Genomic DNA, 21,934 nt, shown 5'->3' on the forward strand with positions numbered 1-21,934 from the left:
GTTATCAGTCTGGCACTGGCTTTCTTTTTTTTTTAAAGATATTTTTTGGGCATTTTTGTCTTTAATGGATAGGACAGACAAGTGTGAGAGGGGGAGAGAGAGAGGGAGTGACATGCAGCAAAGGACCACAGGCTGGAGTTGAACCCGGGCCTTGTACATGGGGCGCCTGCTCTACCACTAAGCCACTGACACCCCGGCACTGGCTTTCAGGTATGAGGGAAAACAGAAGTGGTTACACTATCAGTGCATTCTTATTAAATTTGATTATAAACTCATTTCTGGATGCAAGTCTGAAAAACAGTGCTGCAACATAAGAATGTTGGCATATGCTTTTTAAGCCTTGGAACTGGACAAGGATGGTTATCTACAGATGAATACTGTAACAACTAATTTGATTACACTTTTTTTTTCAAAACTTAAAATGATTTTTACTAATTCAATGACTATTCCAGGCTTGGAAAATGAGATTGCAAAATTCAATGACTTTCCCAGGTTTTCCATGACTGTGGGGACCCTGTACAGCTGATTATGGTGGCACAGTTCCATTTACAGTTTATGGGTTCGCAACCATAATGTGGTGCAACTATGCTTACAAAGTCAAGGTGTTATGTGAAATAGGGCTATTTCTACAAAATGCCAATAGAAAACAAACAAACAAACAAACAAACAAACAATATACCATTGAGTTGTGCCTGACCACTTCCCTCTAACATAACCATCATGGTTGGGTGCCAGCGTTACATGTTAATATTACTAAATATTAGCCAACAGCTAACAGCTTTTTATATTGCCTATATCATAAACCAGTAACTGTAACGTACTTAAAACTGAGTATTAGCTAGCCTTAAATATTAAGGGCAATATAAACCAGTGTCAGCATAAAAGAAAGCTATGGAGGCATAAGAGTCTCACAATAAGATTTAGTTACTTTCAGGCTCTTCTTCTTTTTAACAAACCTAGCTTGCATTCGTGACAACTATCAAACAAGATGGCGCTGTGGTGAGGAGCTAACGTTCGCCTAAAATAAGTTATTTTTAGTGGTGAAACCTTAAAAATGGAGCTGTTTGTTTCAACTGTGAAAAGTAAGTAACTACCGCTACAGTTGGTCAAACAACAATTTGCTACACCAAGTATTGTTTAAGACAGTTTTAGCTAAATTACATTAACAGACTTCCAGGCTATCTGGGTCAGTAACCGTTAGCTAGTTAACCGGAAGAGTTCAACTGCCGTTAGCTTAGGCTAACTAGCTATGTTAGCTTATTTATGCTAACATCTGCATTGACTTCTTCTGATTGACGCCCTCTACTTAACTACCTTAGTCATGACCAAAATTAATAGAAGTAGATCTTATACTGGAATATAACAATATATAATATAAGGTATATTATTATGGCAAGCTAACATGCTTTTTTGACACAATTTTACTCCTGGATATTCAGAATAATTCTTAATTGACCCAGTTATGACGCAGTTATATGGCTGAACCTTAGTTAGCATTATGCTATAACATTACTTGGGATATAAATTAGTTAGTCAATGGGAATTCTAATAAACATTTGCTGAACAAAATGTTATTCATTAAGTAAAAATACCACATTTACTGGTTAAGGTTTTAACCTTTAAAGAGTTGTACACTTTTTTATATTTCATGTCCTTGAATACTTGGGGATTTGGATTTTTGTTATGCATTTGTGACTGATTTTAGACTGAATGACAAAGGAGTGTAAACTTAATTTGGTTCATGGGTTACATACAACCCAATTTGATCTTAAGTGGGCTGGGCCAGTAAAACCATAATTGCATAATAAGCAAGAAATAAGATCACCAAACTCTGTATTTTCCCCTTCTTTTTGTGTAAAGAAGTATGAAAACAGTCTGAAAACATTCATAACTAAGTAAGACTCCTTTTACAAAACAGATGAAGTACAGCCTAAGATGTCTAAATACAAAAAGGTGCAATTTTAGTCAACCTAGTACTTACTGTCATTACATGTTCATCTTCCCCATACATTTCCTCTCCTGTGTGGTAATGCTGGCATCACCACAACACCAGATGAAAGTGAAAGTTATTAAGGGAAGCAGGTTAAGTTATCCCCTGCCTTACAAATCATTTACAAGTTAAACATATTGGCAGTGCCTTATCAATACGGTTCAATCTGCATTGTTTTGCAATAGAAGTCTGACACAGATTCATTTGTACTGAAGCTGCAGATTGACATTTTTTGCATTATTTTCAATATCTTGAAATATGACCACAATAAGTATTGAATGCTCCCTCAGAAGATTTTCCACCCTGACCAGAAACATTTTACAGTACAGTACTTAATATTTAACCTGCACCTCTAACCTGGCACCTCTTAATCTTTACAAGTGCATCAATATTAGGTGTGCAAAGTCATCCAGGGGGCCAGTACGTGACTATAGACCATATGTTTGACACCCCTAGACTAAATAATCAAACAATCAATGGTCAACATTAACAGATGACTATAATATGTAATTTTAAAACATTTGTTAGCCCAACAATAAGCTACAACAAAATATCTTTTGACTTATTTAGGACAAAGGTTGAGTTTTGCGTCCTGTCAGCATGTAATGCTTTGTTCTTCTTTATACACAGGTCTCACAGAGAACCTGATGCAGAAACAGTCAACAGGTTATGATGAGGTGATAGAAAAACTATTCTCTGAAGTCTCTGGCCCAGAGGATTGCCCCAAAATACCAGACCCACAGGTAGATACAAGTGTGAGAGAGTTTTACTATAGTGTGAGTGTAATACGAAATAAAAAACAAAGCATACAAGTCATAAATGTAACATTTCATAGTGGTATTACACCTATAATGCAGGACTTACCATACAAATAAGCTTATTTCTACTTGGCAGTTTTTTTTCACTTGAAAAGTAATTTAATGGTTTAAAATCATCAGTCTTGTTCTACTACTACAGTAACCAAGTCATAGATACGATTATCTGGTGCAAGTCAAGGCTTGTTTGTTTTCCTAATATCATATTATGACCTTTATATGGCTGTAAGTTGGCAGAATTATTAAGTTGTATGCTTACTCATATTACAGCTTGAGGAGTGTGCCATCCAGCTGTGGAACTGGGCAGTTACCAAGAATGTGGGCACCACTATCAGTAAAAATCAGAAGGCCAAAGGTACACTTCTAGTTGCAGTATTTATTTACAAGATAATTCTAATGATCATCATGACACTTGAAAATATACAGACATGTCATCTGAAATGTTGGCACAGTGTAAGGGTTGCAAGCAGGGGTAGTCACGGTCGTGTCACGTCATATTCAAAAGTTCTCACCGTCCTCACAGTGCGTCATGTCGCATGCACTCTGCTGTACCGCTGTGAGCCTGAGAATCCAACAGAGGGCGTCATCCGCAAGCAGATCCTGGTAAGCAATACTGTAGGCACCCTCTGTGAGTGCTCATCGTTTCAGGAGGACAAGGTCTGTTTGTTTGTCAGTGTCTAATCTTTACAGATGGCCAGCAAAACAGGAAGAACCTGGCTGGAATGCAAAAATCCCCAGATGGCAGATAACTTCTTAAGGCTTGCTGTCAAGGTGAAAAAAAGGAACACTCAGACTGAGAGAGTTCCAATCTATTTAAGTTAAGAGCAAACAGAAATATGTTGTCTTTACAAATGATTCAACATTCAACATCCCTAGAGTCTGGAAACCCTCTATGGCCAACTGACGTCCAGAGGTGATGGAACCGCTGACATCACTTCATCAAAGGGGGATGTAGAGAAGGATTTGCTTCGAATTCTCTCATGCCAGGCAGAATCGGTGAGCTGTGGCGCATGTGATGTTCAACACCTTCAATGTGAATATTTGTTCTTGTGATATTTGGCAGCTGAGGAAGTGCTATTCTGACAGACTTGCAGTGTGAAGTGTGAGACAGCTAAAATGTGAACTGAGACACAATGAGAGGGGGAAATCTTATTCTGTGCTAGTAGAGAATGTTATATTGTTTGGTGACATTTAACAGGAGGTTAAAATCTCTTCTTTGCAGGCCATAAGTCAAGGGAATAACCATGAGGCTGTGGTCTATATGCAGCGCTGTAAAGACATGCTGCTGCGGCTACCAAAAGATGTAAAGAAGACCTCTGTTATCACTATAACAGCATATTGTTTCACATTTACAGTACATATTTCTGAAAGTGTAGAGGATGTTAACTCTGAACACATATATATATATATATATATATATATATATATATATATATATATATACATATATTTAATGCAGACTGCATACATCTCCCTCATGTGCTACAACTTTGGAGTGGACACTTACAATCTGGGAAGGTTGGAGGACAGTGCATTTTGGCTCAGGTAAATATTTTTAATTTCTGCAGAAATGCTCTAGGAAACAGTGCAGTTTGAAAGACATTTTTGTTCTTTTTTTTCAGCCAAAGCTATGACATCGGGAAAATGAATGTGAAATATGCCCCTGAATCTGAACTCCAGGTAAGACAATCCAATAAAAAACTTAGTACAAGTAACTGATACATGTTAAAATAGTATTTAACTGTATTTGTTTCACTTGTCTTTAACAGGCCAAGGTTTTGAGGCTCCTTGCCACTGTCTATTTAGAGTGGGACTGTCAGAGGTTTCAGGAGAAGGCGCTTAATGCTGTCAGCTTAGCCAATAAGGTGGGATATGCGAAATCATTTTCAAATTGTATTTTACATTATGCATTTTGAAGCATGCACCTACAAAATAGAAGATGCTCTGTTCCCAATTGCACTGTGCATTTTGACAGGAATGTGTGAGCGCCTCTGGGCTGTACTTAAAGATCAGAATACTCCTGAGATGTGGGGCCTCAGTCGATCATATCAGAGCAGGTTAGTTATTACCTGAACCACGCTGAATTATTTATACAGAGCTTCATTAACATAGGCAGCAGTGGGTGAAAGTTTAGACAGAAGCAGATTTAGGAAGGAAATATTGCTAGTGTGATTCTCTGAAGCAAAATTCTCTGACTCAAAAATGGCTACTGATGAGTTTAATTGCGCCAGAAATGTTCGAAGTATGTACTCCCTAGGCTTTTACCAGTCAGGTTAAGGTGTTCTAGTGGAGATGCTAGAAGATCGTGCTTGTACTGGAACCTTCCTAAGGGGCCATGTTTTGGGGCCAGCATATTTTTAGAATTATTTGCAATGGTAGCACCATGTATTTTCATGCAGTACTAAAAATGGCAGTGGTGTGACAAGGTGTTGAGCTTTTTTTTCTTGAGCACAGAGAGTTGAAAAATGTTCAACTTTGGGTAAAATGCTGCACACGTTAGTTTTTACCCAGCCGCCCAATCACAGATGAGGAGAAACAAATACCAGGAAGACAAACGTCACATCTTACATGTACAATACAACAGGGAAGAACAAATATATTAATATACTGCATATTTTAATATATGTTTTCTCTCATGAACCCTCCTCAAGAACAAGTACTCTACCTTGCGCCAACATTTTTACTACGGCAGGTATTTCATATCATAACAACCTGACGCAACCAAAGCATCTCAATTGAAAAAACATTGCGCCTCTAAAAGCACTCTCAAGCGCTCCGCCATGGCCCCTTAGTGTTCCTGTGTCTTTGGGTGTCTTGCATATTTAAAAGCACATCATAAAAATATGTTTTCAGGACTTAATGAGATGCTGGAATCTAAGGTGTCTCTTGAAGTGTGTCTGAGCACAGTGAAACTACTCATGTCTGAAGACAGGTAAAAACTAGTACTGTCACTTGGCTCCTTGTAGAAACACACACATAGCCTAACATGAACATGTGCACAACATGTACACATTGTCTTTTAAGGAATGCCCAGAGGCATGCTCGTCAACTCTGAATGATATCTGTTTTGATTTTCCAGAGAAGTGCTGGCATTTGAGTATTTGAAACGTGTGTGTCAGCACTTTGAGTCGTCGCCTGACTTGGGAACTGCTCTCGTCTTGCACATTGAGCTACTGCTGCAGAGAGGCAAGGAGCTGCTGGGCAAACAGAAGATAGAGGATATCATCACTGGTATTAAGTTTTGCATTCCAGTCCTAGAATAAGTCGAAAATTAATAAAAATATAACCATATATGCATAATGATATAACAACTTGGTTAATTTTATATTAAAGCAGGCACTGTAGATGTACCTCTGTATTAGTATTGCCATTTTTCACACCCACACAGGCCACTACACAGGAAAACAGCTGACACCACAGGCCCTCACAAGTCTACATGTCATGCTGTGGGACAAAGCGTCCCAACACTTTGAGGTATGTTAAACATAGCCTTGTTTTTCCTTAAGTCACAAGATATTTTTACAGTGTACATACACAGATGTATACTTATCAGCAGGGTGGCTTAGTTATCAGCACTGTTGCCTCGTAGGAAGAAAGCTAGTGGGCTGCTGTCAGCCCACACACTGCCCACTGCTCCTAAATAGTTAAGATAGGTCCAGTGCAGAGGTTTAATTTCCACACGGGGATAAATAAAGGATAACATGATGTTCTGTGTTTCTTCCCAGGCCAAGAACTATTCTGAGGCTCTTCAGTGGTATAACTACTCACTGAGTTTCTTCAAGGCAGGTCAAATGGAGCCCAACTCAGCCAAACTGCAGAGGAACAGAGCTTCCTGTTTCCTGCAACTGAAGCAACTGGAAAAGGTAGGAGAGCAGCAATCCATTTATTGTCCAGTGGTTGCAGTGGATGGTATGTCTCAGAACTCACCATATTTTCTACAGTTTATATGTGATGTATGTTTGCATGTTAACACTTGTTTTTTTTATCAGGCGAAAGAAGCAATTAAAGAAGCAGAGAGATGTGATCCTGACAACATTTTCACTCAGTTCAGTGTTTACAAGATTGCAGTGCAGGAGAACAATGTGGAGAAAGGTATCTACAAAATGTTAGCTGTGTGCTACATGTAGAATAAAAGCAGTTATGGTATCAATGTCGCAGTTTCATTGCAGCCACATTTTCAGCATATTCTCTGTGGTGATGAGGCTGTTGATTTATACCAGCTGCAGAGGCAGTGAATGCGATGGGACTTCTGTCCAAGAGTCCTGCTGCTAGTGAGGACGGACTGCTGGTATCTGAGAATGCTGCTTCCAGTCTCCTCAGTCTGGCTGCACAGATTGCTTTGGAGGTAGGACTCATTGCAGGACTCATTACTCAGCTCTGTACAGCCATCATAAAATATTGTGGATTTAATGAGAAAGGAATTTGTTTGGTCTGGTGGAATAATTGTCACATTCCACATTTTATGGTGTTGTTATGATGTTAAAGGCTTCAAAAACCTGGCATCAGTCCTCAACAGTGCAGCTTGGAGTTGTGGGCTGGTGAGGGATCATGTCTATGTCTCTGCATGTTAAACCCTCTAGGAACAGCACCTCAAATTGGTTAAACATAGACTGTATCAAAGATGCGGACATAGCCACAGTGACATCACCCATTGGTTTGTGGACTACTGTTTTGAAGCCTTGAGTCTGCCACTTCGACTATCACCATCTTGGTTTTTGGGAGCCAGAAATGACTGCATTTGGATAAGAGACTGATGCTTTGGAGGAGCAAGGGGTGAATCTGACTGAGAAGCTAGGACAGTATCAGCAGACAGGCTGTCACTCAGAGAGGCCTTGCCCTTAAATTTGTGTAACTTTAAGCTTTAATAAAATGTAAATGTTGTCATGGACTGTGTCATGACAGTCATGATTGTAAACATGTTTATTTCTGCTGTAAAGTTGGACATTTTAACATGGGGGTGTGTGGGTATTGATTGTCCTTTGGAGCCAGCCTCAAGTGGCCGTTCAAAGAACTACAGTTTTTGGCACTTGTTGGCTTCATTTTTCAGCCCCAGAGGTCGCCACTTGTTACCCTGGTTTGTAATGTGAAATTGCTGTATTCAGTGTTTTTGGTGGTTTACATCAACGGGTTTGTTTGTTTTGAAGAGGAAAAGACCTCTGCAGCTAATTCGGCTCCTGCTAAAAACCCTCTGAACATCTGGATCTTAAATTATGTGGGGAAAAAAAACAAAAAAATGTGAGCACAGATTAGCAGGTGGTGGACGAGCTGCCCACACCGACATGCTAGAGAAACACCAACTTGTAATGTGAAACTATTTTATGAAGAGTTTTTAACAGTTCAAATCACCGGTTCACTTTTGCTCAGAGAAGAGGCGACCTCAATGGTAGCTTGGCTCCCGGTAAATTCAAGCTGCAGAAAAAGACATAGCTGGTTGCTAGATGCCACCAAATCTCCATATAGCTTACACACTTTACCTTTAAGGCTTAAAATTACACATATTTAAAGGGGGCAACTCGAGTGACAAGTTGTCTGCAAGACGTCACTACAGTCTGTGAGACGGATCCACCCCTGACTCCACAGCTCCACCCTCTCATCTAAATATGGTCACTTCTTGTCACTTCTGACTCCAAATTAACAAGAAGGCAAAGCCAACATCAAGGCTTAAAAGTGGGAGTCCACAAACCATTGGGTGAAGTTAAGGTAGCTACTTCCATTATTTTATACAGTGTATGTTTGCAACCAGTGGAGTCGCCCCCTGCTGTCCATTAGCAATAATGCAGGTTTAAGGCACTTCTTCATTGGCTTCACTTTTCAGACCCAGAGGCAACTCCCACTTTTTTATACAGTCTATGTATAGAACATTCCTGTCTACCACCTCCTACAAATATATATAAGCACAGAGAAAATGTTGATGTTCAGCTTTTAGAGTTCATGCTTTTGTAAGAATAGATAAAATGACACTTAATTGTGATATTTTTAAGATATTAAAAAAAAAGAAAAAAAAAACTGCAACAGCTCGGTGGACATTCCCGTCCGGAAGCTACTATCAGGAAACAAACTGGAAAGCGATGAGCCAGTAGCAAGTTGGAAGGGTAAAGTCTAGAAAATGAATTTTATAAATAGAAAATGTGAGGCAACTCTATTTTTATATCACTGTATGATTGTGATGAGTATGAATGGTGGGTGGTGGTATTAATGAGGAGGATGTTTGTTCCCCTGTGACAGAATGAACAACAGGAAACTGCGATGAAGGCTCTGGAGAGGTTGTGTGACAACTCCAAAGATGAAGCTCAAGTGCTGACTGCTCTCAGGTCTGTGACTGCAGTGTACAAATTAAGTGTTTTAATACAGTGGAAACGGCTTATAGTGATCACGTCTGTCTGAGTCAAATTGGATCTTTATTTCTCATGCAGCTTTCTTTTGAATTGACATTTGTATATTTATTAATATATGGCAATGAAACAGACAGCTTTCTCATTTACTGATTTTTTTTCTATTTCAAAATAAAATTCAGCTGTGACATTATGAGGGCTTTACATGATTGGACATTATCAATCTGCCTGACAAGGGCTGCTTCAACCTCAGGTGCATTCAATCCCCGTCTCCATCACTAGTAGCCATGACTGTACCAATAAATTTAACTGCAATATCTTGTTGGCTTGTTTTTGGCAGCTTATCATAAGCTTGATGGAGACTATGTTTTTCATTGAGAGAAAATGACTTTCTTTAACTGTCATGATTTCATTGTGCATGTAGCACTGTCTGGTAACCAGTTGGAAGCAGATGGGTTACTACTTGACTACTATGAGCAAGTTATTTTAACAGCACTTGCATAGGAATGATTTTGTCCCAATTTTGTACATCAATTTAAGCGGTTGATCACCGTAACCATAATCACTATGAGCAGCTTCCACTGCACCAAAATATGTAATTTGCCTGTATGAAAATTACATATATTCTGATATCTCTTCACCTTTACATTTGCACTGATGATGATTTTATAAGGATGATTTTATACCTAATATTTATAATTATGATTTTTGTTGCCTAGTCATTTGATTAACTTTTATTGCATATTACGGAATTGTTGGATTTTATGATCTCTGGATATATTGCTGCTTGGTTTTTTCCCCCACTGTATCTTGTAAGGTGTCCTTGAGTGCTCTGAAAGGGGCCTATAAATAAAATGCATTAATATTATTAAGATTATAAAGGAGCAGGAAGCCAGACCCTCGCACACATATTTCAGAAAGCCCTATAGACATGGCTGTGAAAGACACATATGGACATTTTAATAATCAATGTGTTCCACCAAGGCAGCTTTTTCATTTATACATGTAGGTTGCTTTCCTTCTCCTTTTTTGCAGACATTTTTGCCTTACTTTTTGTTTTACGTGCTGCTGCCTTGAACTAAAACAACACTTTTTTTGGTGAAGTTTTCTTCCAGAACAGAAATACCAAATTTAAGATGCCAAATTTCTGTATTTCGCTCACTTTGAAGCACTTGGCGTTCATGTGTTGAGACTGAGTGAACAGAGCATGATGGTGAAGTTTCACACATAAAGTGACAACATTTAGGAGAGATGGCTCATGTGCTGGGAGATTGCAGTGAGTGTGTTAGTCTTCCATACACCTCTATGATCCACTGACCTATATTCCCTTGCTTCTCCACTGAAAGTGTGTCTCTGTATAATACAGTTAGTAGGTGAAAGAAAGGAGGTCAACACCAGTTTCTCCATTCATCTTTTTATAGGTGTTTGGTTCGACTTGTGCTCTCCACAATAGAAAAATCAAGTGATGAGACAAGGTGAGGGGGAAGGGAAACCACCTATTAAAATGTGATTATATAGTGTTATTGATGCTGCTGTTTATTTAATCAAAACAGATTTACTACTTTATATTTCTGCATGTAGGGATGTGAATCTGGATGTCCTGCTGCCATATCTAAAAATGGGTGAGTACATATGCAACAAGGGTTGAATTGCATTTTAACAAGAAATGCGTCATAACTCACAAATGTTTTGTTTGTATCTCTGCAGCTCTGCAGAAACTTTCACACCAAGCTCACATGACTGTGGAGCAACGCACAGAGGAAGCTAACTGGTTCAGGAAGATTGGTACTAAGACTCTCTCTCTCTTCAATCTGACATGGTATGCTATCGCTTAAAATCTTGCAGCACCTTCATTTTTTCCGTGTGTGTGTGCTTGTGTGTGTCCTTGTTACAGCGTGGAACTCGGCTCTGCAGTGCGAGAGCCGCCCTGACAGAATGAGGGATTTCTTTGTGCTCTCTTACCAGGCAAGTGCTCTTATTAGCTTTGTCAGGTGGATTAATCAATATCTACAGTGCGCGGGTGGAGATCAATAACACCTGAACAGGGATTTAACATTGCTTTAGACAGATAAAGATATCAGTTTAAGATAAAGAATCACAGTGACCCACGATGATCCCATCCTGTTGGTTCAGTGACAATTTGTGTATCAATTACTCACCTCGTGTTACGCTGTGAGAACATTTTGATTTAAAACACTTTCGAGCAGCGCGCCCTGAGCATGCTTGAGCATGTGTGTGCATATGACTTCCACCCAGGCACGCTACTCAGTCATGCATGAGACTGTTTTTACTGACATGTTATAAATTGTAATGTTTAGTGAAAACATGTGTGTTTGGGAAATTTCTAATAAAGGACTGAATAAAAGAGACTTTGGGAACTGATCAGTCGGTCAGCTATTTGTCACATGAAATTATGCCAGGTAAAACCCCAGTGAAATATGATCCCATCAGCTCCTTTAACTAGTGTGCTGTTGCATCTTCTTACATTGTTGGCTGCTACTTTACATTTGCCAATGTTTTAGATGGTTCTGGTGATCCATGGTTTCTGGTTGTTGAATGATTTAACTGTCCACACATCTTGACCTCAACAAGGTAGCCACATGGTTGCTCCTGAACATTGGCAGCGCCACTCTGCAGCCACCTCTAAACAGCATATAACACATCCACAACAGGAACGGGACAGCGCCTGACATTTCCACCATCACATCAGTCCTTATTCACTGTGAAGCACACGCCTCCTCTCCTTTTCTCACCGGAGTCCTCTGCTCTGTCAAACTGGCATATAGAAAAAGAGCCTCCTGGCGCTGTCCATGATTTAGCCAGTTTTCAAGGGGAATCAAAGAATGTTACAGCTCCTGATATCCTGTTGGAAACTGATGCAGCAGAGGTCCAGTTCATTGACTATTGAGACATGCTAGAAATTTTTGTTGTTTTTTTTTTTCCCCCACAAATTTAATATAACATGCAGTAAGTAATTGATACACAAGTGCTTATTTTGCAGGTGAAGTATTCCTGTAACTCTCGCTAATGATTTTCTGTCCTTACCTTTACCAGAATACCTCTAACTGCTCATTTTAACCTTTATATCTCAGTGAAATGTTGACTGTGTGCACATACATGATTTACGTGCATGCAGTCATGTCTGAAAACACCTCTTTACAATTAGAGGCTTCAGCCATTGGATGATGAGTAGATGTTTCAGAGAAAGAGGGATACTAGATCAGCAGAGAATGTTTTTCCACTTCTTTCGTACAACACATTTTCCACTGTAGCAGTGTCTTTCTCTTGTTCTGAACTAGCTGGCTTACTTTTTGTTCATTGCAATCAAAATGGAGATTTGACATCTGCATGACCCCGCAGCTCTCCCAGTTGTGCCCTCCTGATCGCACACTGCTCATGGGTCAGAAGACGTGTCTGCTAATGGCTGCTGCTGCATCTCTGGAGCTCTGCAGGAAGTCTCTTCACTCTGTCCAGGTGTGCCACCCACTCCCTCTGCCCATCTCCTACATTTAGCACGCTCTCCATCCACATGGATGGAAATTTACCAAGACCAGTGGAGAAGAGAGGTGACTAACCACATTATTGGTGCTGGCGTAGGCGTTTCATTTTAATCTCTCTCTCTCTCTCTCTCTGCCTTTGAAGAGGAAGTGAACACTAGATGGCAACGATGAATCCAGAATGCTTGTTTTGTGTTTCTGTTTGGTTCACAGACTGAGGAGCTCACTCAGGCTCTGGAGCACATTCAGATCTGCTGCGAGGTGTGGAAAACCCTGAAAGCATCAGGTACCTTAACTAGCTTCACTAGCCGAATAATAACAGGCATGTTCACTTACCTGCACGTCATTCATGAATGGAAATGGAGCTAAATGAGGTAGGGATGAACTATTCAACAATTTGATTGAAGGAGCCTGAATTGACCACCAGTCTCACAGTTGCAAATGAAAATGTGGTTATGAAACATGATCATTTGAGGGTGCTGAGTGTCTGATTTTACATAGAACTGCTTGTTTTCTTCCAATAAATCATGATGTATATGTGGTGCATTTCATCAAAGCTCTCACATAACAACATAGCGCTGTCAAAATCAGCAGGAAGAGGTGTGTAGAAACAGCTTCTTGTGGCTGTCTCTCTTTCTCTTAGAGGAAATCAAAACGTCTGTTTATAACCACAGATAGCAAGCAGGAACCAAACTACGTGATGTGTTCTCTGTCTGTCTTTCTATCTATAATCTCCACTACTTTCAGTACTGTGGACAGCGCCGTTGCCGCACTTACACATCCAACCCCAAACACACACACACACACCAAACAGTGCTGGATTGTATATGTCCTATTATAAAATAAGTTAATATGCCATGTGAAGAAGACAAATTGTTTAACTGGGTGTTTTAGGGTTTTTTTAACGTGGAAAAATGGAAACTAATGTTGCAATGAGAACATGGATCAATGACCAAAAAAAGGAAACAATAACATAGTTTGACTATCAGTCAACAATAGGCAAGACTTGATGAATCAGATCTAACTATTTAAATTCTGATACTAGTCTTAAAACAGACTCCAAGTGTTTTTCAGTGTTGTGGACAAATTTCCAAGTCTTAAAAAATCAAGAGAGTTTTACATCACTTGGTGAACTCTTCCGTGATCTCAATGGTTTGGTTAAAGGTGGTCATACAGCTCAGTCCGATCTGTTTTAAGTCAAGTCTTTTTCTCGTCTTGATGTTCCAACAAAATCAAACGTTTAATATTATCATAAGTATCTAGTCTTGCCTCATGCAAGTAGTGAAGAATAAGAGCATTCTCTCCAGCACCAGACAAGAGGCTGTTTGCTGTGTACACAGCACAGAAAACATGGATGAGACACTGGGGTGGCAAGAATGTGAACAAGTCCCAATTCTCTTGTACTGTGGTAAAGGAGGAGAAACTAGTGGAGCTGTGGAAGTGAGCAGGAGTTAGTGTTTAATTTGGCATGTATCTGATCTGTTATTTTGCTCATAAATCTTATTTTTGAGAAGCTTCACCTCTCATTCCTACCGTCTCCTCCTACTGAAATAGCACAGCTAACCAATGGTGGCTGGTAGAGAGTTGACAAAATCCACAATGTAAAGTTTGTGCGCAAATACAGTTTACCTTAAGGATAATATCGATGCCGAATAGACAAGAATATGGTCAGCATATGATGCCTTTTGTCTTTTACTTGCAGAGTTATGTGTTTTTGCGAACATGTTATCGTTAATATGTCATATTTCTTGAGGGGAGTTTGGTGTAGTATTTTCCACCAGGAGCAGGACGGCAAATAATCTTAGAAGTAAGCTAGTTGTAGCAAATAGTGACCCTGCAAGATCCCCAGTCTTTACAAAATCTAAGAGTCTTTGACTTAAAATTTACAGTGTCTTTAGATGTGAGAGGGTGTCAGACTGAAGTCTTTTAAAAATCTTGTCAAAGTCTTCTAGTGTAGTGGTTCCCAACAAGTCCAGCCACAGGATCCAGATTTCTCTGTAGTCATTGGTTTAAGGTCCACACAGTTGAATACAGCACGTCTCTGTCAAGTATCTGTCCATTATTCACTCATTCTTCAGCAGGAAACAGCACTTCAAAGTAAAAGTTTGGTGTGTGAAATTCATCATACTTCAAAATGTGTTTTTTACAAACCTGACACGTATGCATGTCACTTGCAGTCCATTCATAATGGACCTGCGATCCACTTTTTGGACCACGACCCGCCACATGAGAACCACTGTTCAAGTGTTTGGTAGGCAATAGTCAGGGACACCCCTAATTCTCATCGTGTACTTGCAGGAGGCTTCCCAACGGACCCAACAGACACGCTGCTGCTGTTGTATGAGTTTGAAGCTCGAGCGAAGCTGAATGACCCAAAGGTTGAGACGGTTCTGGAGTCTGTCTTGGAGCTTGAAAATGTTGAAACCAAGGTGCTAGAAACCATTGCAGGTAAAAAGAAAAACATTTGGTGTATTGTTTCTCTCGTCTCTGCTGACATGCCTAAAGAAACAGACACGTTCTAGTATTTGCAGTATGATGCTGGTGTCTTTTTTCTTTTCTATTTGTAGCCTTAGCCATGGAGCCTCCAGCCCACTTCCCTCTGCTGTGTAAAAAGGCCTTGAGGGTTGCTCTCTCCCTGCACAGGAAACAACCACAGGCCGACCTGGCCCGCTGCAGGCATGCCCGTCACTACTCTGCATGAAAACACCCTTGACATTTCATTAACGATCCGTCCTCGCAGAGCGCTTATTGGGGATGAAAGGGTTTGTGATTGTGTGCCTGTTTTTGTGTCGCCGTCTCAGCAAGTGTGTTCACAGCCTGATCAAGCTGTCCCTCCCAAGCGGTGTGTCAGAGGTGGAGGCCCATGTGCTGGAGGAGGTGTGGGACTACTACGAGGAGGCCCTGTCCATCATCGCAGCCGCAGTGAGTCAGCACCAATCACACATCGCCATCCCTTGGCACCCACCTCCTGTTCCCTCCAACAGAACAGCTCCCTGCTATATAATTAACCCCCTCTCTTCCACTCCATGCCTGCCTGCTGTTCTAGAAGCCTCTTTTTTTTCTTCTTTTTTTTTATCAATGGGCTTTCAGCCGCACTTCAATTAGCAGATGCTTCCATTCACCACCCCCTTCCTGCCAATTTGAATGTTAATGTGCAGTACAAGCCATCATACTGCCGGTGAGCTGCAGCTCTGAAAGAGGCATCAAATTATTGAGACATTACACTGCTTTAGAGGCAGCGCATATTTCCCCTCTCATACTGAGTTATTACTCGAAAGCTGTAGAAATCTTTGGATCAAAGTGAAAGCCCAAGATTAAAGTGGTGTGAAAAACCAATGAAACTTTAGAAATGATAGACCTCGGAGTTTGTTTACGGTCTGTTTAAGGCTCCAAAGCATTAGTAAAGGTTAACATACAGTAGAACAGGATTGGATAAAAGTTACTCACAGGCTTCACCCACTAAACTAAACAGATTTCCTCCCATACACTTGGCTCAAGTGAGTCACCCAGGTGGCCTTCGTTAAATGGCCTTTTGAACATCTTCCTGTTCTCCTCCGCAGCCGGACGACTTCCCAGAGATGGAGACCCTGTGGCTGCTGACTCGGGCTTGGAACACGGGGATACTGCTGTACAGCCTGGCGCAGTACCCCGAGGCTGAGAAGTGGTGTGGCCTCGCCATGAGCTTCATCCGCCACCTTGGATCACTGCAGGAGAGCTACGAGACACAGGTACAGGACTGGTGGAGGGGAAGAAGCAGAATGGGGTGGTTGTAGCAGTGGAGCATGACAGAGAATGATTCACCCTGCTGGTTAGGCAAATGTGACAACGGCTTTGGCCCCAGAAACACACAGGTCTTATGCAGAGTTAATGAATATAACCATCACTGTAGAGCTCTGAGAGTTATACAGTTGCTTCTTGTGCCCACAGATGTCTGGTCTGTACAGTGAGATCCTGGACAGGCTGGACAAAGCCAAGAAGAACCTCATCATGGAGGAGTAACTGAACAGGGACATGTCAGCCCGTTTACCAGAGGTGTGAACTTGAGTCACAAAGTTGATGACTTCAGACTCGACAAAATCACAAGACTTGCAACTTGACCTAGACTTTAACACCAATGACTCACTTGGACTTGAGCCTTTTGACTTGAAAACAATTGATACCTTCCTCCAAGCCCAAAGATTAATAATTGTGTCACTTGTCAATTTATTTCCCTTCATTTTAACTTATTCCCAGCAAGTCGACACCAGATCCACTTGGTCTGGACCAATCTGACAGCATCCAGTCAAGCTGCAGGAGAGAACCACATGAACTAATGTGACATTACTGAGTGCCAGCTGGAAAAAAATTATCCCAAAGATAATTTTGTTTGTGTACTAGAACGCAGTGGTCTGTTAAAAGTGAAAGTCGCAACTTACAGCTTTGTTTGACACTTGAAGTTGGACAACGAGCCGTAAGATGACTAATATTAAGAGTTAGCCAGCTAATGCTAAAATAATATTAACTAAGCACAGCTAAGTAACTTTTAAACAGTTATTTAAAAAAATAAATACAAATAATAAGAAAAATATATGGACAAAAAATATTATTTTGAAGTTAAAATGGCATTACATTTGGCGAGGAGCGCTTTATGATTTGACTCAAAACTCAAAGTTAGGGACTTCAGACTTGTTTTTTTAAACATTTTTTTAAAACCGGTTTTGCAAAACATGGAAAAAAAAAAAAAAAAGACGACTTGGGACTTGAGTGTTAAGACCTGAGACTTAATTGTGACTTTCAAAACTATGATTTGGTCCCACCTCTGCTGTTTGCCGCCTGTTCTGCAGTTGAACATGTTTGACTTTGTTCCAACAGTTTGTTGCGGCTAAATGTTATAAATGCTGTGGTTCAACATTCATCAGATATTACAGTTCGATAAATGATGCTGTAAATCTGTTAACTGTGGAGCATCCTGGGAGGAGAGTGTGTCAGACACATACATTCATTCCTATTTTGATTTTGGTGTCTCCTGTCAATAAAGCTAACATGCTAACAATCTAGGGGAAAAAAAGTCTAATTGTATTAATTAAATACCTTTCAACGCCACTGATTTTTGAAGTGCAAAAACAAGCAGGTCAAATCATAACTGAGTCACATATTTTATTTTCAAACAAATAAACTCTTGTCAAGTCCCAAAATAAAACCCAAAACAAAAGTTGCAGGACTGTGTTCCCTCATGACTAGGACAGGGAAGACCATGAGGCCAAGTGTCCTGATAGGCTGTACCACCTGCAGTGACAGGAAGGAAACTACTGTACAATCAAAGGGTTCATGTTTGCAAGCACTTACTGCACAGATGTGCTATAACATAAACATCATCACCCAAAAGTACAAACAAGAACCCTGACCCCCCCAACCCCAAAAAATAAAAGCATATATGTCATCATTTCTCTCATCAGAACAAAGACCCTCATCAATTATACACACACAGAGGCATTCAGGTTCCATCTTGTTATATACCACAACCTCAATGGAAAGAGTAAAATGAAATCAAGTTCTTTGGGCTTTGACATGGCTGACTGAGGTATGAATACCACACACATTGTTAACAGTCAGCTGTATTTCAACTAAACACCAGAGAGGACCAATTCTAAACTTCTAATGATGTATTGATCAATGCTCCTGGTTTCTGTGATACCGTGTAGGTTTCTGCCTGCATCTCTTTAATTATTTTACAATATATTTTTTAAAATCTATACACCCAGACACGTTCCACAAGAAATCACATGTAGACAGGCCCTACGTGAGGGAACCGAATTCCCAAACTGACTAGTTAAGTTTTCCAATAGGCATTTGAAGAGAAATAACCAACAATACAGCACATTTGTATGGAAATTATATCTCAAGAGTAGCTCAAACTTTACTTACCTGACATTTGTGGTCTATAAAACATGTTTGTCCCAGTTTGATTCACACATGCATGAAGCACAGGTGAGGGGGATCTGCTGGGGGCTTATTTACATTGTACAGCTACCACACCCTTTGAAACAGTCTGCAAGCAGTTTATAAATGGCTCTGTTCCCTTCGGTTATTCCCTGAACTCTGGTTTTGACACAGGTAATGACAGCTGGTTTAGCAGTGGTGCCTGGCAGGTGGGCACACCTGTTCAGAAAATGCCTGCAGGTACAGGTGCTCTGTGGGTGGGAGAGAGCAGAGGGGGGAGGGGGGGACCCAGAGGTCTAGGTTACCACTTCCTGTCGGGTCTGGCTCTCTTGAGAGGAAAACAAAAAAAAACAAAACAACTCCTTTGCACTCTTCAAAAAGCTGAGGAGGGAAAAGCGTTTTCACAGCATCAGGCGCCACGGACAGTATTCCTTCTTCGGACGTGCTCTCTCGCATGCACACATTAACATACAGTGCCAAGATCTGCATGGGAGGGCGGAGCAGGTCATTTCAATCCTGGTGATGCCGACTCAAAGGTTACCGTGCCGACAGCCTTGAAGACACACAATACAGCCTGATTACACTGTTAGGTTGAAAACGCTTTTAACGAAGCACTTTTAGTACTTGCTCGTTCACATTTGACAGCTACGAACTCTCGGTGTCATCGCCCAAACGTGGCCTTTCGGTCGAAGGGGAAATGGTATCTGTACGTTAAAGATTCCTGAGCTGGTCTAGCTCACCCCAGACACACTAAGAGCTCAACACAGTGGTTCAGCACCTGCCAACAACAGATTAGGAATTCATTATAGATACACAAAGCATGTAGGTTTTAATCAAACCCAACTTTAGTGTTATTTTTGGTAGGGGGACAGGGGGACAATCCAAAACAGGTTATATTGACTTTTAATTGTTAGGACATCCAATACAATTATTGTCTTGTTCTACCCGTTTTAAGGCCGCCGTCATGGCGGCAGATAGGACAGTACCATGTGACCATTCAATCAGAAGAGAATCCTCTTGGAAGGCAGAGAGTGTAATAGGGTGGTCTGCTGCTCAACATGAGTTAGGAGGCTCTGGCTGTCCAAATTGTAATCCAATGGCCAAATTATTTAATTATGCAGGAAGGAAGGTTGAAATACGGGGGGAAGGGAGAAAAGGCGCCCACAGAGGTGAGACTTTAGTTTTATCTATTGCACTCGAGTCAGGCCTCCTGGCAGCTGGAGGACACAAAAAAACGTGAGAAAAAGATGAGAGCGTTCCCTCTCTTTTCCTCGTTAAATTGTGTGCAGCCTCCCTCACAGACAACAGGTAGTCACAAAACAGAATTTGTATTTGATGTAAGGCAGTTTGGTGTTTTGCAGAGAGCCCAGTTACACTTCTCTACCCCCGTCCTTTACACAGAGCAGCTAAAAACCACAAGCAAAAAATCCCACAAAGAAAGAAAACAAAAAAGAAAGAAAAAACAAAAATGAAATCTAACAGCCCTCCAAATTGACAATTCTAGTGAAGTGTAAAATGTGTAGTTTTTAATATGTAGTAAAATCTCAGTGGGATTTTATCATTTATCTTGTGATTTCATAATATAAATGTAGAGATTCACAACGCACTTCTTCCTCTTGATCTGCCTCCCGAGATGTCTTTATCAGCTGCAGCACAGACAACTGGCAGACGACCAAACAGCAAGCTGGTTTGTGATAAATAGATCACCAGTTTGTAGGCTCCACTAATTTCCTCAGTCATTATAAACAAGAGAGATGACTCCTTGAACAGTACCATCAGCAGGGCTCGATTTTATCCAGTCTTTTTAGAAAAAGAAAAAAAAAAAACAACCCTTAATTGGTCTTCACTTCTCATCTTGCGCGTCTTTTTAAATGTGATTTGATGAACATTTACAAAGTGTTCCAACTTGGTATGATTTGTCTCTGTTTCCCTGCAACTTCTTTTTGAATCCCAACTCCTCTATCTCTCCAGATTTCTGTAAAACATTCTGATCTTCAGTCAGTCCCAGTTCACAAAAGGATTTATTCCTCTTCCCTTTTGTTTTTCATTTGACAAATTCCTTTGGAATGGCATTTCCAGTCTTGAATGGATTTGTTGAGAAACTCATGCAGGGGTGTGCACAGTCACAGTAATGGTGATAAGACTTCTTTTTCATTTAGAGAGTAACATAATGATGACACTAAAACTTGATATGAAACATATCTGCAAAAAGGAGGTGAGGAGGGGGGAGGGGGGGGGGGGCTATTTGGACTTGGGTGGGGTCTCTGGGAGGCAGGAGGGGAGCTCTGCACCGACGCAGAGGGGACGGCAGGGAGCTCAGAGCTTCTCTGAGGAGGGGATCCAGATGTAGGGACCAGACTGCTCCTCGATGATTAGCTTGATTTTGTTGTAGATCTCCTCTAGTGAGTCACCCTGTACAATAGCTGGAGACACAGACACAGAGGCAGATATACGTTGGCTGCATCAGACGTAGAGAGGAAACAATGGGTTGACTCACCAGATAATTAACACACAACAATTCTGATCATCTAAATAAAGCAAAAGTGACAAACATTTGCTTCTCAGATGTGAGAATTTGCTGATTTTCTGTGTTTTTGTGTTACAAATTTAATATACGAGTGCAGCGCCTGTTCAAAATGTGCTCATCCACACAACTTCACACTTGACAGTACGCTTCCTTGAGTCCTGAGCAATACACCTGCCATGACATAGTCCCTTGTAATACTTAAACATATGCCTCATGTGGGGTACAGAAGCTCACATGAACATTTTCCATTTTCCCTCAGTTTAAGTAAAGCCTTCATCCTTTCCTCATCTGCTCTTGAATGTACTGTCAGGAGCGACGGCGAGTGAGCAGTATCCAGCCCGCTGTTTGCATGTATCCTCAGTTGTAGCTGACAACTACAGAATTATCTTAATCAGATCTAACAACCAAAATATTTTCACATGGAGGTCCCTGAGCCAGATCTTATCACATGGGGGTCTGTGTCCACCCTCTGGACTTGCACATTGAGCCCTCGCTGACTTCAGTCGTACGTACTGTGACGAGTTCACTGTCATCTCGTAAAATCTGCGAGGGCAGAGACCGCAAGCTGCTGATAGACAGGCCTCAAGTCTGTTTGACTCATTGCCATGGAAACGTTCTAGGGACGATTACAATCATTTGCATGCTGATCGCTACTGTCATATTCTGTCAGCTCATCTGTCCCTGCACATAACAAGATATGAATCCTGTCTAGAGTTGTTTTGTGAATATATCTAAAGGTTTTTCTTCAGTTTTCTTTTATTAACCAATTAATCGAGAAAATAATTGACAGATCAAATATAAATCTTGATAAATCATCAGCTACAGCTCAAATCAGAACTACATATATTGATCAG

At 40.7% G+C, this 21,934-nt stretch overlaps 2 protein-coding genes across 8 annotated transcripts in view; one reads left to right on the plus strand and one right to left on the minus strand.

The window, feature by feature from the left end:
• Positions 1 to 1,054: 1,054 nt before the first annotated feature.
• On the plus strand, positions 1,055 to 20,027 carry tex11 (testis expressed 11). Its single transcript, XM_033630201.2, has 29 exons — positions 1,055 to 1,082; positions 2,621 to 2,733; positions 3,076 to 3,160; positions 3,329 to 3,408; positions 3,496 to 3,576; positions 3,682 to 3,801; positions 4,028 to 4,108; positions 4,265 to 4,350; positions 4,428 to 4,485; positions 4,575 to 4,670; positions 4,781 to 4,862; positions 5,659 to 5,737; positions 5,885 to 6,036; positions 6,194 to 6,279; positions 6,531 to 6,668; positions 6,795 to 6,897; positions 7,026 to 7,150; positions 9,031 to 9,116; positions 10,559 to 10,612; positions 10,719 to 10,759; positions 10,845 to 10,922; positions 11,032 to 11,102; positions 12,498 to 12,611; positions 12,848 to 12,920; positions 14,933 to 15,082; positions 15,202 to 15,310; positions 15,436 to 15,556; positions 16,195 to 16,362; positions 16,562 to 20,027. Exons 1-29 carry the CDS (start codon positions 1,055 to 1,057, stop codon positions 16,631 to 16,633), a joined length of 2,730 nt encoding a protein of 909 aa, XP_033486092.1. The 3' UTR covers positions 16,634 to 20,027.
• dlg3 (discs, large homolog 3 (Drosophila)) overlaps positions 17,754 to 21,934 on the minus strand; it is a 104,657-nt gene continuing 100,476 nt past the window's right edge. For all 7 annotated transcript variants that reach the window (XM_078169400.1, XM_078169401.1, XM_078169402.1 and 4 more), the window contains one exon: positions 17,754 to 20,976. In XM_078169400.1, the coding sequence (XP_078025526.1) occupies positions 20,870 to 20,976 (107 nt within the window). In that variant the 3' untranslated portion in view covers positions 17,754 to 20,869. The remainder of the gene's footprint in view (positions 20,977 to 21,934) is intronic.

Source organism: Epinephelus lanceolatus, chromosome 7, assembly GCF_041903045.1.
Source record: "Epinephelus lanceolatus isolate andai-2023 chromosome 7, ASM4190304v1, whole genome shotgun sequence".
In the NCBI taxonomy this organism is placed as follows: Eukaryota; Metazoa; Chordata; class Actinopteri; order Perciformes; family Serranidae; genus Epinephelus; species Epinephelus lanceolatus.

Coding starts and splice junctions, on each gene's coding strand:
- tex11 (XM_033630201.2), top strand. CDS start 1,055: ATGGAGCTGTTTGTTTCAACTGTGAAAA. Junction 15,311..15,435: donor GCCGACCTGGCCCGCTGCAG/GCATGCCCGTCA, acceptor TCGCCGTCTCAG/CAAGTGTGTTCACAGCCTGA. Junction 16,363..16,561: donor AGGAGAGCTACGAGACACAG/GTACAGGACTGG, acceptor TTGTGCCCACAG/ATGTCTGGTCTGTACAGTGA.